The 13,430-nt window shown below is 39.5% G+C and overlaps 5 protein-coding genes and 1 long non-coding RNA gene across 13 annotated transcripts; 4 read left to right on the forward strand and 2 right to left on the reverse strand.

Annotated features, from left to right (window-relative positions):
• Positions 1–227: 227 nt before the first annotated feature.
• On the reverse strand, positions 228–2,218 carry LOC103841555 (pre-rRNA-processing protein ESF2). 2 transcript variants are annotated; one of them, XM_009118103.3, is made up of 8 exons: positions 2,081–2,218; positions 1,457–1,722; positions 1,312–1,375; positions 1,171–1,238; positions 983–1,072; positions 752–882; positions 514–663; positions 228–438 (listed from the first exon to the last, which is right to left on the reverse strand). In XM_009118103.3, exons 2-8 carry the CDS (start codon positions 1,707–1,709, stop codon positions 421–423), a joined length of 774 nt encoding a protein of 257 aa, XP_009116351.1. In that variant the 5' UTR covers positions 1,710–1,722; positions 2,081–2,218; the 3' UTR covers positions 228–420. The 2 variants fall into 2 exon arrangements, with proteins under 2 accessions (XP_009116351.1, XP_033137220.1); XM_033281329.1 differs by having other exon boundaries at positions 1,457–1,746; positions 2,081–2,217.
• Positions 1,488–2,948, forward strand: LOC117128593. The gene is made up of 2 exons (XR_004451962.1): positions 1,488–1,724; positions 2,090–2,948. It is a non-coding gene; the product is annotated as an uncharacterized LOC117128593 (long non-coding RNA).
• On the reverse strand, positions 2,353–4,815 carry LOC103841556 (pentatricopeptide repeat-containing protein At3g56550). 2 transcript variants are annotated; one of them, XM_009118104.3, is made up of 2 exons: positions 3,006–4,815; positions 2,353–2,795 (listed from the first exon to the last, which is right to left on the reverse strand). In XM_009118104.3, the coding sequence occupies exon 1, from the start codon at positions 4,765–4,767 to the stop codon at positions 3,034–3,036; it is 1,734 nt and encodes a 577-aa protein (XP_009116352.1). In that variant the 5' UTR covers positions 4,768–4,815; the 3' UTR covers positions 2,353–2,795; positions 3,006–3,033. The 2 variants fall into 2 exon arrangements, with proteins under 2 accessions (XP_009116352.1, XP_033137215.1); XM_033281324.1 differs by having other exon boundaries at positions 2,353–2,863.
• A 103-nt stretch (positions 4,816–4,918) lies between these two features.
• Positions 4,919–7,336, forward strand: LOC103841557 (ribosomal lysine N-methyltransferase 3). Its single transcript, XM_009118105.3, has 5 exons — positions 4,919–5,127; positions 5,210–5,582; positions 5,668–5,864; positions 6,211–6,487; positions 6,574–7,336. The coding sequence occupies exons 1-5, from the start codon at positions 5,117–5,119 to the stop codon at positions 7,213–7,215; spliced, it is 1,500 nt and encodes a 499-aa protein (XP_009116353.1). The 5' UTR covers positions 4,919–5,116; the 3' UTR covers positions 7,216–7,336.
• A 212-nt stretch (positions 7,337–7,548) lies between these two features.
• On the forward strand, positions 7,549–9,724 carry LOC103841559 (E3 ubiquitin-protein ligase RZF1). Of its 4 annotated transcripts, none has more exons than XM_033281328.1 (3): positions 7,581–7,658; positions 7,739–7,769; positions 8,510–9,716. In XM_033281328.1, exon 3 carries the CDS (start codon positions 8,562–8,564, stop codon positions 9,492–9,494), a length of 933 nt encoding a protein of 310 aa, XP_033137219.1. In that variant the 5' UTR covers positions 7,581–7,658; positions 7,739–7,769; positions 8,510–8,561; the 3' UTR covers positions 9,495–9,716. The 4 variants fall into 4 exon arrangements, with proteins under 4 accessions (XP_018510025.1, XP_033137219.1, XP_033137218.1 ...); XM_033281327.1 differs by having other exon boundaries at positions 7,587–7,658; positions 7,728–7,769; XM_018654509.2 differs by lacking the exon at positions 7,739–7,769 and having other exon boundaries at positions 7,549–7,658.
• Positions 9,725–9,973: 249 nt separating this feature from the next.
• Positions 9,974–12,107, forward strand: LOC103841560. Of its 3 annotated transcripts, XM_009118108.3 has the most exons (7): positions 9,974–10,303; positions 10,449–10,624; positions 10,708–10,794; positions 10,881–11,072; positions 11,151–11,215; positions 11,324–11,490; positions 11,597–12,107. In XM_009118108.3, the coding sequence occupies exons 1-7, from the start codon at positions 10,264–10,266 to the stop codon at positions 11,950–11,952; spliced, it is 1,083 nt and encodes a 360-aa protein (XP_009116356.1). In that variant the 5' UTR covers positions 9,974–10,263; the 3' UTR covers positions 11,953–12,107. The 3 variants fall into 3 exon arrangements, with proteins under 3 accessions (XP_009116356.1, XP_033137216.1, XP_033137217.1); XM_033281325.1 differs by having other exon boundaries at positions 10,881–11,215; XM_033281326.1 differs by having other exon boundaries at positions 10,452–10,624; positions 10,881–11,215.
• The last annotated feature ends 1,323 nt before the right edge of the window (positions 12,108–13,430 follow it).

Consider the following 13,430-nt stretch of genomic DNA (forward strand, 5'->3'; position numbering starts at 1 on the left):
ACAACCAGTTAGGGAAGACATGCGTCTGTGCTCCAACAAAGCACGAAAGTTCATTCCGTTGCAGGCTCCACCAGTCAAAGTGCAGCTACTACACAACTTCATCTCCCAAAGCCCTTGCGTTCCTCTTAGTCATCTCGATGATTAAATAATATGTCACATAGTCTTTGCTATGCACTAATGCTAAGTACTGTATCCACATTTGTTCATGTGTGTCTAAATATCAAATATGCTCAAAGAAAATAAAAGTATCAAAATTTGTTTAATTCATATTCTTAGTAACAAAAAGCTAGAGAAGTGAATGTGAAGGTTCTCTCTGTTGACTTAAAAGGTAAATTCCATCCATACATATATATATATATATATATATATGATCAAGCTTTTAATCAAACCGTAGTTTCTTCACATGCCTCTTCTTAATCTTTAAGAACCGCCGAAAACCTGAATCAGGAAAAACAAAACCATAATTACAAAATAAGTACATCATTATCCTTTCAAGACAAACCAAGTACTGACCGATGCTAGGACATCTGTGGAGAGTCCAGGTTTGCTCTGAGACACCTCATTTTTGATTGCTGTCTTCTGTCTAAACTGACGAACCACCCTAGGCGGGAAGACTTGTGCTGGTTCAGCGTTGCTGCCTGATTCTTCCTGTATCTTTCGCTTCTGCTCAAACATCAAAAAAAAAGAGACCGGTGAGACATCCAGAGGGAGGAAGAAAAATCAATACAGTTCCTTCAAAGAGTGTGAGTACCTTCTTCATTCGTTCATCGATCTCGGTCATGGCACGAGACTTCTCCACTTTAGAGAGATAAAAGTCCTTCTCTCTCTTAGCAGCAGACAATACCATATTCAGTTTCTGTTCCCTTATTGCACTTTTGTATGCTGCCAAAAAAACAACAACCCTTTGAATATTAAAGATCAATATCAAAGTAAATGGACAAGCACGTCAAGTTAAACAAAGAAACTGAGCAGTTAAGAGTACCAATTTCATCGGTGAGATCATCCCATTTGAATTTGGACAAGTACTTGATGTTCCAAATATCATAGTATATAGCTGACTTCTTCTTTCCCCCTGAGAAAAGAAAAGGTGAAACATTAATAATCATATAAGCTGCGTAGATTTAAGAGTCTATTGACTATGAATACTGAAAAGAATCATTAAGAATATACCTATTTGTTCTCCATTAAGCATATCTGCGACTCTCTTAGCTATGCTTTTCTTAGCAAACTCAACCCACCTAAAAAGTTAATAAACATCTCGTAAACAATATAAAATAAGCAATCCATATTAGCACATTGAACCATTATTACCCTTCAGAAAACAGTTGGCCACGAAATCCACCAGCCTTCTTACGGTGAACTTGTGCTTCAGGATCTGAATATAAAATCCATGAATGCATCAGCTACTGATATGACGCAAGATGTGTGTTTTTTCTTTATACATTAAAAAACATACCTTCAGGTGCAAGATAAATCCTATCAATTTCACCAAACTGAGAGAGGATCTGGCGAAGTCTAACGTGATCCATGTGTGGCGGGATGCGGCTCAAGTAGCAGACTCCTCGATTGACAGCCTTAGTAGCTTCCTTGAGCAGCTTCTCTTTCAGCTTCTTTTTCTTTCTATCCGCCTTTTGACTCTTCATTGTTTCCTTACTCTCCTCCTTGGTGGATACTTCATTCGCAAGCTCGTGAGACTCCTCACTCTGCATCTTCTCTCAGCAGCTGTAGAAACAAGGGCAACAAAACCTATTATTGAAAAAATGCAAACTTTAACCTTCCAAGCTAATCACAAGGCCGTTGAAACTAAAGGTCTACTACTACAACCGACAATTGCATAAAGGTGTGGACTTTTCAATTCTTAGGTGGAAGATGAAAGGGACCCTGAAACCTAGACTAACGAAAGCAGCAAACTTTAATTGCTCATCAAAACGAATGTCTTTGCGATTCAATTTCAAAACCCATATAGATTATAAGCTCAGCAAGCACAAAACCAACCAAATCAGAGATCTTTAGAGATATTCAAGGTAGAAGGAAATCATGAACGGAGCAAGAGCAATCTTAATTCAAAATCTCTACTTACCGTAAGAAGAAGAAGAAGGAGGTAGTAACGGTCGGTTCGGAAGATGGAAGAAGACTACGCTCTGTAACTTTGCACGCTTCGTTAGGGTTTTGCTAAAGAGAAAGTGAGCTGCTTTCCAGAAAAAAACCCGGTTCTTATCAATCGCGTAATAATAATTGATACCATTCCGGTTATTAATAGACTTATTTTTACGGTTATCGATATTCGGTTATAAGGTACGAACCGGTATCTGATTACACTTACATTTGTATATGTATGTAGTAGACCTTAGCTTTAGTAGATTTTCTACACATTAGAGGCAAGATGATTTTTACATGGTTTTGGAGAACATTGCAATGAAGGAACACACAAAGCAACTAGAAACTAAGACGACACAAGGAAACTATTATACTCTATGCTTGTTCTCTACGTCACCTAATTGATTACAAAACGCTATATATAAAAGCTTTCTTATCCAAATCTTTCTGAGCAGGTCACCATAGACTTGATATGAGATCAGTCCTTCTTTGACGATTTCTTCACACAACAGCCCTGTCGGCTCCTCCACCATCAACATCTTTTGCTGAACCGCAGGAGTACAAGGCTGATCAACCTCTTGTGATGCTTCACCTCCTCCTCCTTCTCTCTTCTTCTTCCTCTTCTCGTTTTCTTCTTCCTCTGCTTTTTTCTTAATTCCCCTTGGCGTCATGTAGATCTTGCACATAGCATAATCCACCTAGTACACACAGAACACACAAGAATACGAATCCATGACACCCACAATCTTAATAACTTGCAAGCACCCTAGTAAACGTATGAACCTTGTTACAAATTAAGATTCTTAACGTTTAATTTATAAGCAAGTAATTAAGATTTAGTTTTTCTTCTTGAAAAAAAAAAATTAAGGAAAAATATTAGTAAAACAATAAACAAGCTTATGACAAACCTTGTTAGGCTAATCGAGAACAGTGTTGTCACCAGTAGTCGTTACAAGAACAAAGACCACCTGCAAAGTGATGAAACCGAACTCTATCCCTTACAATAATATCCCTACTGAATGCTTTCGACACACATTTTGTAAACGAATGACAATCTCTGCAAACTCTGAGATTCTTTGTGATCCTGAGAGCTGTTCCTGCAGGAGTTCTCATCAATCCATAAGCAATAGCCAACTTTTCACTGTGAAACGCAGATCCTAAACACCGATCAGAGAAACCTGAACCGGTTACGTTTGACACCTCTGGCTTGTAACCAGCTAGTACGGCGCGACGAACTACTTCCTTTAGTTCTGAGTAAATAAGTGCAGACTCCGGATGCATTTTGTCATCAACCACAAATTTGTGAACTTGATCACCAATCTCAATCCAACTCCAACCTGGAACTGTCCGTAACTCATGACTTCTCATTAGCTTTCTCATGCTAGCAAAGCCTTGAGCATCATTAGCTGCAGAATATATCGAAGTCATAAGCACATAGTCCCCTGCGTTGAAAGCCTTGAGCTGCACCAACTTCTTCATAGCCACTTCACCAAGTTCCAAATTCCTGTGGATCTTGCAAGAGCCAAGCAGGGTTCTCCACAACACAGGATCTTCATGGCAGGAGGACGCGTGTACCATCTCAAGCGCCTTATCGAACTCCCCTGCTCGTCCATAAAGATCCACCATGCATCCATAGTGTTTAACGTTAGGGCTCAGACAAAACTCAGAACTCATCATTTTGAAATGCTCAGCTCCTTCTTTCACCAGACCTTGATGACTACAACCCAACAACAATCCTAGGAACGTAATGGCATTGGGTCTAACCCCAAAAGTCACCATCTCTCTAAAGAACGAGATGGCATCTATGCCTTTCCCATGAACTCCATAACCCATAATCATCGAGTTCCACGTTGTAACATCTCTCTTACGCATCCCATTGAAGACACTAACAGCGTTCTCAAGGCTACCGCCTTTAGCATACATATCGATAAGAGCGTTTCCCACGTATACACTTCCCTCACACCGAACATCACAGGCCTTCCTGTGTAGCATAACTCCCATATTCAAAGCGCTTACATGAGCACAAGACGATAACAGAGCAACGATCGTGTACGCGTCGACGCACACACCTTCGTTCTCCATTCGTTTGTGCATACTCAGAGCTTGATGGTGTAAACCAGCATGAGAAAGGCAAGAGATCATCGCGTTCCAAGAGATCAAGTCTCTCACAGGCATTTCGTCGAACACTTTGAAAGCAATGTCAATGTTTCCAGTCGCAGAGTAACAACGAACAAGACCGGTGGAGACGATGTTGTCGGAGTGGAAACCAGACCGGATAACCGAACCGTGAATCTCCCGACATTTCGGAACCGACCGGAGCTTCTCGCATGCCTTTAGGGCGAAACTGAAAGTGTAGATGTCGGGGCGTGTGGAGAGGAGCATTTGATTGTAGAAGAGAAGGGAAGAGAGAGGAGTTGACGATACGGAGAAGCCGCGGAGGAGGTAGTTCCAAGCCGTCGTCGATGGATCAGAATCGAAGTGTTGGAAGAGGAGGAGAGCGTGAGATAAAGAGCCGGTGACGGAGACGGCGCAGAAGCGGAGGAGGTTGTCGAAGATTGGAGGGTGGTGTTGGAGACCGCTGGTGATGACGTGGGAATGGATCTTACGGAGCTTGGTCATGCTGTTGCAGCCTTGTAGCATTCTCACTATCACTCCAGCTTTCTCGCACATCGCCTCTCTCTCTAAAAAAACACTTTGATTTGAATTAAAATCGTTATATATTTTCTGAGGAATTGGAAACTTTTTATTTATTTGATAAATAATTTTTACACATATGCCACTTGAGTTAATGTCTTCGTGTCCGAAAAAACTTAAAAAGAGTTTAGAGTTCTGTCCAAAAAGAAAAGAGTTGTGTGTTAATTTGAAGGGTATTTCCGTCAATTCCTTCAAATGTTATACGGATGAAAAACCCTTCTTCATCTGATTGACGCCGTCCGTGTCTCTCTGCTCTATCCGGACGTTGTTTCTGTTTCTCTCCGGCAAAGCCATCACAGAGTAACTCAAAGAGACTTCGAAGATCATGGCTTCAAGGTTCTCTATCTCTCTCTTTATCTCTGAACACAAAACGTTCATTGCAATGCTTTCTAAATCTCTCACTCTCACTTGTCACCAGGAGGTTAATTGCATTCAAGAAATGGATGAAAGCAAACGGAGTCGATTGCAGCGACGCTCTCGACCTCCTCGAGGACCAAAACGACGCCGTATCCGTCAAAGCCTCACGTGACTTGAAGGAAGGAGACGTCGTCGCCAACATCTCCAAAACTGCTTGTCTCACCGTTAAAACCAGCGGGGCTCGTGAGATGATCGAATCCGCTGAGTTAGATGGACCTTTAGCTCTCTCAGTGGCTATCATGTACGAGAGAGGCTTGGGCGAAGAGTCTCCATGGGCTGGTTACCTTCAGATCCTTCCTTTCCAAGAAGATTTGCCTCTTGTCTGGCCCCTTGAGGACTTGGACTCTCTCTTGTCTGGAACTGAGATTCACAAGGTTCACTAAAGAGATTCACTTTATGTATTGGAATCTTTTTTTTTTTGAATTCATTACTCATCAGTTTGAGTTTTGTTGTAGGCAGGATGTGAAGAAAGACCATGGTCTTGTTTATGAGGATTGGGAAGAGAACATTGTGCCACTTACCTCTTTACTGCCTGAGAATGTTGATCCTGGTTCGTTTGGAATCAAAGAGTATCTTGCGGCCAAGAGCCTAATTGCGTCACGGTCTTTTGAAATCGATGACTACCATGGATGGGGGATGGTCCCTCTTGCAGATCTGTAAGCTTACCTCGTTTTTGTTTTGATCACTATCTGTCTTCTAGCCTTTATAAGCTAATATGTGTCAGCTTCAGCTGGTCTTACAATTGCATTATTTTGAGCTCGTATGTCTGTTATGGTTGTATTTTTAAGGTTTAGACTTGTTGTAACTAGAATGAATCTTTGATTATATTTTCTTGGGTGCAACATTTGCTTTACTTATGTTGTCCCAAGACATTTCATTTGAGTAGACTTTAAAGGTCTTATTAGTGATTGCATATGTTATGTTATTAGCCAGTTAATGTAACCTGATGTTTTACTCATTATCCACTTTTGAATCTTACCTGTTAACTACTCCATATCGCAGCTTCAATCATAAAACCGGGGAGGAAGATGTTCATTTCACCGCTGAGTTACCTCACAGTGAATCTGATTCCGAAGCTGATGAAACTGACAACAGTGATGCCACTGATGAAGACGAGCCTTCCAGTAAAAACTCTTCCTCCCCTGAGCAATCTCTGGAGGGTGAAAACACTGACGAAGAAGCCAAAGAACAAGAAGAGGAAGAAGACTCTTCCGTGTTGCAAGACGATGTATCCAGTTTAGAAATGATCATGGTGAAGAACGTCCCAGCTGGAGCCGAGGTATGTATCTTTTATTCATCTTTCAACTGTTCTCCTAAGAATCATTGTCATTTTGCATTGATGTTATTATAATTTTTCTTTGTTAGGTATACAACACATACGGTTTGATAGGTAACGCAGCGTTACTCCACAGATACGGATTCACAGAACTCGACAATCTCTACAACATTGTAAACATAGATCTCGACCTAGTAACCGAGTGGAGCACATCCTCATTCACAACCCTGTACACTCGAGCCAGACTCTCCTTGTTTAAAAAGCTAGGCTACAACTCAGAGTACTTCGAGGTTTCTCCAACCGGAGAACCCGAAACCGAGCTCCTCATGCTACTCAACATCCTCCTCTTACCAGACGACACATACAACAAACTCGACCAAACAGGAGATTGTGTGTCTAAAGAAGGAAGAGAGATAACCATAGGGAAACACAAGGTCGTGTTTGGAGAGAGTTGCAGGAGCGACGTGCTTCTCACGGATGGTGTCTGTGAGGCTCTTCTTGCTATTGTGGATAAGAGAGAGAGTTTGTATGGGACGTCGAGTTCTTTGGAGGATGATGTTGTTAGGGTGGAGAGCTGTGTTCTCCCGAGAGACAGGAGGTTGTATCATTCCCTTGTGTTGCGTGTGAGTGAGAGGAGGATTCTTGAGAAGCTTAGGAGTAATGTTCGTGAGAGACTCGGTGAGGTCTCCGGCGGGAAACGCCGGAAGAAGATGAACTCTTTAAAATCTTAGCACGTGCGTAATTTACTTTCTTGAAAGTTTCAGTTTTAGTCCTCCAAGTTTTGATTTTATTTCAATTTGTTCCCGTAACATTGAATTTTATCTGCAAGAGCTTCTTTTTGTCCTATTTATAGAAGAAACCTTTAGTATAAAAAAAAAGCAAATAAAGGAATGTGTTTTCTCGTGAGTAAATTGAGTAACCTTCCGGCGGAAGCAAGGAGAGCGTGACAAAAAGCCGGCGACAGTCAGAGTGGCATAATTGTAAATACAATGAAGTTTAGGGGTAATTTAGAATAAAAGGACACGTGGCACATGAGAGATAAAAGGATTTAATTACAGAACTTATTATTACAGAGGCTAAGGTGTTTTTTGTTTCTTTCTTTATAACTTTTTGTTTGGTAACACAGCCAATACTGTCAAAGTGTCAATAGAGTGTAACAGAGAGATTCTTCCAGGTTAGCTCTCTCTCTCTCTCTCTCTCTTTCGTCTTCTTCCTACAAAAACCAATCTCACCACAGATTCAGCTTCTCTCTAGGGTTTCTCGTCTTCCTTCGGATCTATCTGAGGTATGTGTAGCTTATTGAGCTTGTCTTCTTAACCAAAGTTAAATGTGTCGCGAATCTCTTTTTTTTTTGGTCGCCGGATTTCATTTTTGCTGTTGTGTTGTTGGATCATTTGGATCTGATTTGCTCAAAGCGTCGTCGTATAGAATGTGCATTAAGATTTTCCTTGGGATACATTTTTGTAAGTTTGCTCTGTTATTTTCTGGATTCGACTTGTTGTTTTCGTGTCTCGTTTTTTTCCTGTGATCTGGTTTTTGATTAATTTTATTTTGTTTGATTATCCATCTGAAAGATGTGTTGGTTTCTGACTTTCTTCATGGTTAACATTCAATGTTTCTATAGATCGTGATATGACTCATTTAGAAATATTATTTAGCTAGCTCGAAAGTGTTTAAATCATATGATTGAGCTACATTTTTGTATAAAGACAGATCACAGTTTAGGTTCGAAGATTATAGTGATGTTCTAACCTTAAAAGGTCTAGTATGTTGACGTAAACATTGATTATTTCCTGTTTTGGTGAACCATGTGTTCTATAAAGTCTTGTTTTTTTCTTTTTAAATTTTCTGAAAATTGATCTATAAATTACATTTGGATCTTGTAGTATGCTCTGAGCTGAGATAAGCTTTCGAAAGTTAGGCATATAGCCAAAAAAAAAAAAAAAAAAATCTTTGGTTTACCAACTTAAGCAAAAAGTTAGCACGAGTTTGGTCACCAGCTCTCCTACTGTATTTATTTTGCAGGCTAATAACTAGTACCCCTGACTCAGTAACACGGCATAAAGAGATTGTGAGAATGTCTGGTCGAAACACTCATTGGTGCCACAGATGTCAACGTGGCGTCTACCTACGCGGTCCAGATTCTTTCTGCACCTATTGTGGAGGAGGGTTTGTCGAAGAAATCGATGTATCTCCCTTTAGAGCTCACAGGGATCTCGAACGTGGTCCAACGTATGATCTCATGGAAGCTTTCTCAGCTTTCATGAGAAGCCGCTTAGCCGAAAGAAGCCACGACACGGGAAGAATCACCGCCTCTTCTGGTGGTGGAGGTGGTTCCGAGAGCTTCTCGAGTATAGCTCCTTTCTTGATCTTCGGCGGCCAAGCGAACAACACTTCGGTCGAAGCCTTGCTGAACACTTCCCCTGGTGGTATTGGTATCACTCGTGGCGGCAACGTTAATGCTGGCGACTACTTTTACGGACCAGGTCTTGAAGAACTGATCGAGCAGCTTTCGTCTGGGACTACGCACCATCGTGGTCCACCGCCTGCGCCTAAGTCGTCTATCGATGCGTTGCCGACGGTTAAGATCACGCAGAAGCATCTCAAGTCGTCTGACTCTCACTGTCCGGTTTGTAAAGAGGAGTTTGAGTTGAAGTCGGAAGCGAAACAGATGCCGTGTAAGCATATGTATCATTCTGACTGCATTGTTCCCTGGCTGGTTCAGCATAACACGTGTCCGGTGTGTCGTAAAGAGTTGCCGTCGAGAGGGTCGTCTTCAAGCACAGAGAGGGATCAGAATAGAGGCAGCAACAGAAGAAGGAACGTTTTCTCTAGTCTGTGGCCGTTCAGGTCGTCTAGCTCAAGCTCGACGCAGAACCGGAGAGATACAAGCAACGCAGCTACTGTGGAAGAAGGAGGGCAGTATAATCATCATCAACAGCTACAACATCAGCAACAACATGAACAACAGTCACATATGGGTTATAGTGGATGGCCTTTTGACTATTAAAGGGTAAAATCTAGAAACTTAACTTCTTGTTAAGCCCTTTTCACTTTGGTCTTTGTCTTATTCTGTCTCTCTTTCACTTTACTTTGTTCATTTGTTTACTTGTAGATCTTATGTTTTTGTGGCTTATGGTTTATCAACTTTGTGTGTTTAATTTAATGGATTATATATATGACACACATGTTAGCATGTTACTGAGTTGGTATTTAAAATTAGTTTATGCTTCTTCTATAGATGAATGAATGTATGTTTCGGCTGGCGGCAACCAAACAGTTACCTGTTTCTTTTTTTAATTATTATCACTTTATCATTTCATCTTCTTTAGATTGTTCTTTGCACACTTATTATTTAGGTTTGTTTTACGTAACATTTCGTAAGCAAAAGCTGATGAACGAGAACTGGGGAAGAATACTTGACCATTTTCGAATCTCATCTTATTAAAAACATATCTTTGGTTCAGTCACTAATTAGTTAGTATTTGATTTTGTCTCAGTTTAGACGAAAGTGATAGTTAGATAGCCAAAAATTGCATTAGCTAAATGTAAACGTCACGTCAGGTTATTAGATTATGTTTATTTTGTAGTCGTCGAATAGTATGTTTCTTTATAAGTTTAAACAATAAAGTCCCCTTAACAAAGTATAAATACGATTATTCCACAAAATCTTCAACACTCTCTCATTATTAACTAACCTCTCAGCAACTGCAAACACGTTCTTGTTCGAAGTTTAGCGTCATTCTCTCGCGATTCCTCTGTTCCACTGATTCTCTCTAATGGCGGACAAGAAAGACTTAGACCCAAATCATCCCGCGGGTACGTCTGTTCAAACACTTCTCTTGATGTTTCTTCACCAGCTTCTTGTACATTTTCGATCACAGAAAGACTTAGATTCCTCTGCTTTTCTTTTTTTCTCTCCACTAGTAATCTTGTTTATGTTACTCTCCTCCTTGTTATGTAGAAGATGGAACGTTTCTGTGCCCAGTAAAGAAGAGAGCAATAGCTGAAAGATCACTTACTGGGTTTGGTAGAGCACACGAGCCCGAGTTCAAGAAACAGAGACTCGAACAGCTCCAGAGGAAAGCTTATCACTCTGTTCTCCTTGCTTCCAAATCAGAATCCTCGGGAACATCACACGTAACGCTTTCCTCACTCTTCTTCTAATTCTCATATTCCATTCTGTTCCTGAATAGTGTGCTCGTGTTGTTCTTCCTCTTCAGAAGTCTCATATCATACAAAAGCTGATGAACGAGTGGAACATCGATCAAGAAACTCACATCTCTGTTGCGCATAAGATTGATAACTCTGTAAAAACTTTAATCATTTTCTTTTTACAAAATATAAGTCAGGATAGTTGATAACTTTATCTTCTCTGTTTTACTTTTTTTATCAGGATAAGAATGCAACTTGGATGATTCCAAACTCTCTTCCTAATCCAGAGTCTCTTGTTGGTAAACGTGTCCATGCAAGATCCCCTGATGATGAAGATGATGATTCACCAACGAACAAGAAGATCAAACTCCATAAACAGGCTTACGACCATGTTCTCCACGCCTTCAACGCAGAATCTCCAGCACTATCACACGTAAAAACAGCTCTTTCTATCATCTTCTTTCTTTTCTTACAATGTTGTGTGCTCATATGTCTTGTCTTCTTCTTTCAGTCAAGGACTTTGATCATGCAACACCTCCTTGACGAATGCAACAACAAAGCTCATATCAATAAGATGTGACCATTCTCTCTCTCTCTCTTTCACGTTTTTTTTGGTCAAATCCTCTTTTTCTTACACCATTGATAAACATTCTCTCTCTTTTTTTTGTCTTTGTTTTGTTTCAGAGTGGAGCCAAGATCCAGACTCTTACCCGAAGGCTTACATTTTCGTCCAACAGATGTTGAGATGGCAATCTTTTTGAAGCAAAAAGCTCTAGGACAGCCAATAGAAGCCTGCATCATACCTGAAGAACGTCACGATATCTTCTCAATACCACCTCGTGATTTGCCTGGTCAGTTTTACTTTACTTTCTTTTTTTTGTGTGTGGGTTTGGTTTCGTTTTCTTAAAATCTAATTGAAGACACTCTCTGTTTGTCTTTTGCTATTATCTTTCTCAGGCTATCCAGAAGAAACACATTGGTATTACTATTGCTGGAAATCTACGGGACAACAAGACCCTCGAAGTCTCTGGACACGGTTCCGTGAAGATACTGCTGTCTTCGATGAAGAGGAGAACTGTGTCGCTGTCAAACGTAGGTTTACTCTCGTTGAGCGGGAAGAAGAATGTAATGACGTTTTCTTGCCTGACGAAGAAGAGCCTCCAGTGGAAGAATGGTTCATAAAAGAGATTAGTCTACCACCAAGTGTTGCAGATAGTGAGTTTGTTTTGTGCCATGTCGTTCTCAAGAAAAGGGAGAAGAAGAAAGAAGAAGAAGAAGAATACTACGACGAAGAAGAAGAAGAAGAGGATTAAATCGTTACAATGTAAAACATACAAAACTGCTTTTATGATTTTGCATTTTACTTAGTTTTACTGCTCTTCTCATGAGAGAATCTTATCGTTCCATTTAGGTCGGGAGATGAAAAACTTGAAAACCAAAATGTATCTGTTGAGAAACTGTTTTAAGATATGTTGTGTTGGCACAGAAAAAAAAAAGATATGATGTGTGTTTAGGTTCATATACATAGAACAAACCTAGCTTTCTCCCTGAGAGTAGTCTCTCAGTCTCTGCTTGTGTTGTGGCCTCATCAAATGGTGTCTTTTAGAGTTGTGTTGATACACGTTTGTTAAGTAAAGCAACTTTGTGTGTTTATCTATGGGTTTTATATCACATGTTAGCATGTTACTGAATAATATTTATGTTTTGGCTGGCGCCAACCAAACTTCGATATGTTTCTTTTATTATTATTGTATCATTCTTCAGTTGCTTTTGGATTATATAACTTCTATCACAAACTTATTATTATTCTTTTTTTACACAAACTTATTCTAACGTTTGTTTTACTTACACATTTCGTAAGCTGATGTACGAGAACCTGAGAAGTATGACTCGCTAGCAAGGCTTGACTATCTTCTGGAATCTCTCGATCTCATTATTAAAATATTAGGTTTCGTCTCAGTACTTTAGACGAAAGTGATAGTTAGATAACCAAATTGCGTTAGTTCAATTGGTACCATCAGGTTGCTTGACGCGAAAGATACTAGTATAATACTCTATCTCTCTTGGCCATTACGAATGTGCTTTCCTAGAAATAGTAGATTCCTATATTTTTTTCCGATATAAAAGTGTTTTTCTGACTTTAATGTTTAGTTTTTTTTTTTCAGTTTAGAAAAAAAATATTTCAGAGCTACGACCAAAGTTTTTAAAGTGCAGAAATATCTCAACTTCAGATTTATGAAAAGTATTTTAGAAACAAAGTTCTTAAATCATTAGGTTTACTTTCATGAACATATAGTTTGACTTGATGCAAGGTTTATCAACCCATACGATAGCATTTAGAGCATTTCCAACTCCATACTATTTTTCACATTAAAATAGAGTTTAAAATAAAAATATTTCAATGGTATTTTATTTCTCACTTTATAGAATAAAAATGAGTTTACCTAATATATAGTAAGTTGTTTATTTACTATTTTACACTCTAAAATAGAGTACAATTGAAATATTATTCAGCGAGTTACTATATTTTATAGTGAAAATAGAGTGAATTATTAGAGATGGTATTAGAAAAAAAATAAAAATTTTGGACCATTCGGTCTATAGCAAAATTATATTTAGTGAAACCATAGCTAAAAAGAGAACTTGAAGTTGGATTTAGGACCCAATCAAAATTAGATTATTGAGGTAGAGTAAACAGTGGATAATGGCATAAGCCACATCACACATGGTATAGTTGAATTAGCAGTAGTTATAGCATTAGACACATCACACATGGATGGTGTAGAAGTGA

Source organism: Brassica rapa, chromosome A09 (genome assembly GCF_000309985.2).
Source record: "Brassica rapa cultivar Chiifu-401-42 chromosome A09, CAAS_Brap_v3.01, whole genome shotgun sequence".
NCBI classification, from domain to species: domain Eukaryota; kingdom Viridiplantae; phylum Streptophyta; class Magnoliopsida; order Brassicales; family Brassicaceae; genus Brassica; species Brassica rapa.

What these genes read in the sequence shown, in the direction of transcription:
- LOC103841557 (XM_009118105.3), top strand. An exon ending in CTGGAACTGAGATTCACAAG is followed by an intron (nt 5,583 to 5,667) that starts GTTCACTAAAGA and finishes TGTTGTAGGCAG; the next exon opens with GATGTGAAGAAAGACCATGG. An exon ending in ACGTCCCAGCTGGAGCCGAG is followed by an intron (nt 6,488 to 6,573) that starts GTATGTATCTTT and finishes TTTCTTTGTTAG; the next exon opens with GTATACAACACATACGGTTT.
- LOC103841556 (XM_009118104.3), bottom strand. Translation starts at nt 4,767, where the DNA reads ATGTGCGAGAAAGCTGGAGTGATAGTGAGAATGCTACAAGGCTGCAAC.
- LOC103841555 (XM_009118103.3), bottom strand. Translation starts at nt 1,709, where the DNA reads ATGCAGAGTGAGGAGTCTCACGAGCTTGCGAATGAAGTATCCACCAAG. An exon ending in GATTTATCTTGCACCTGAAG is followed by an intron (nt 1,376 to 1,456) that starts GTATGTTTTTTA and finishes TTTTATATTCAG; the next exon opens with ATCCTGAAGCACAAGTTCAC. An exon ending in GCTTAATGGAGAACAAATAG is followed by an intron (nt 1,073 to 1,170) that starts GTATATTCTTAA and finishes TTCTTTTCTCAG; the next exon opens with GGGGAAAGAAGAAGTCAGCT.
- LOC103841560 (XM_033281325.1), top strand. Translation starts at nt 10,264, where the DNA reads ATGGCGGACAAGAAAGACTTAGACCCAAATCATCCCGCGG. An exon ending in AAAGCTCATATCAATAAGAT is followed by an intron (nt 11,216 to 11,323) that starts GTGACCATTCTC and finishes GTTTTGTTTCAG; the next exon opens with AGTGGAGCCAAGATCCAGAC. An exon ending in ACCACCTCGTGATTTGCCTG is followed by an intron (nt 11,491 to 11,596) that starts GTCAGTTTTACT and finishes TATCTTTCTCAG; the next exon opens with GCTATCCAGAAGAAACACAT.
- LOC103841559 (XM_018654509.2), top strand. Translation starts at nt 8,562, where the DNA reads ATGTCTGGTCGAAACACTCATTGGTGCCACAGATGTCAACGTGGCGTC.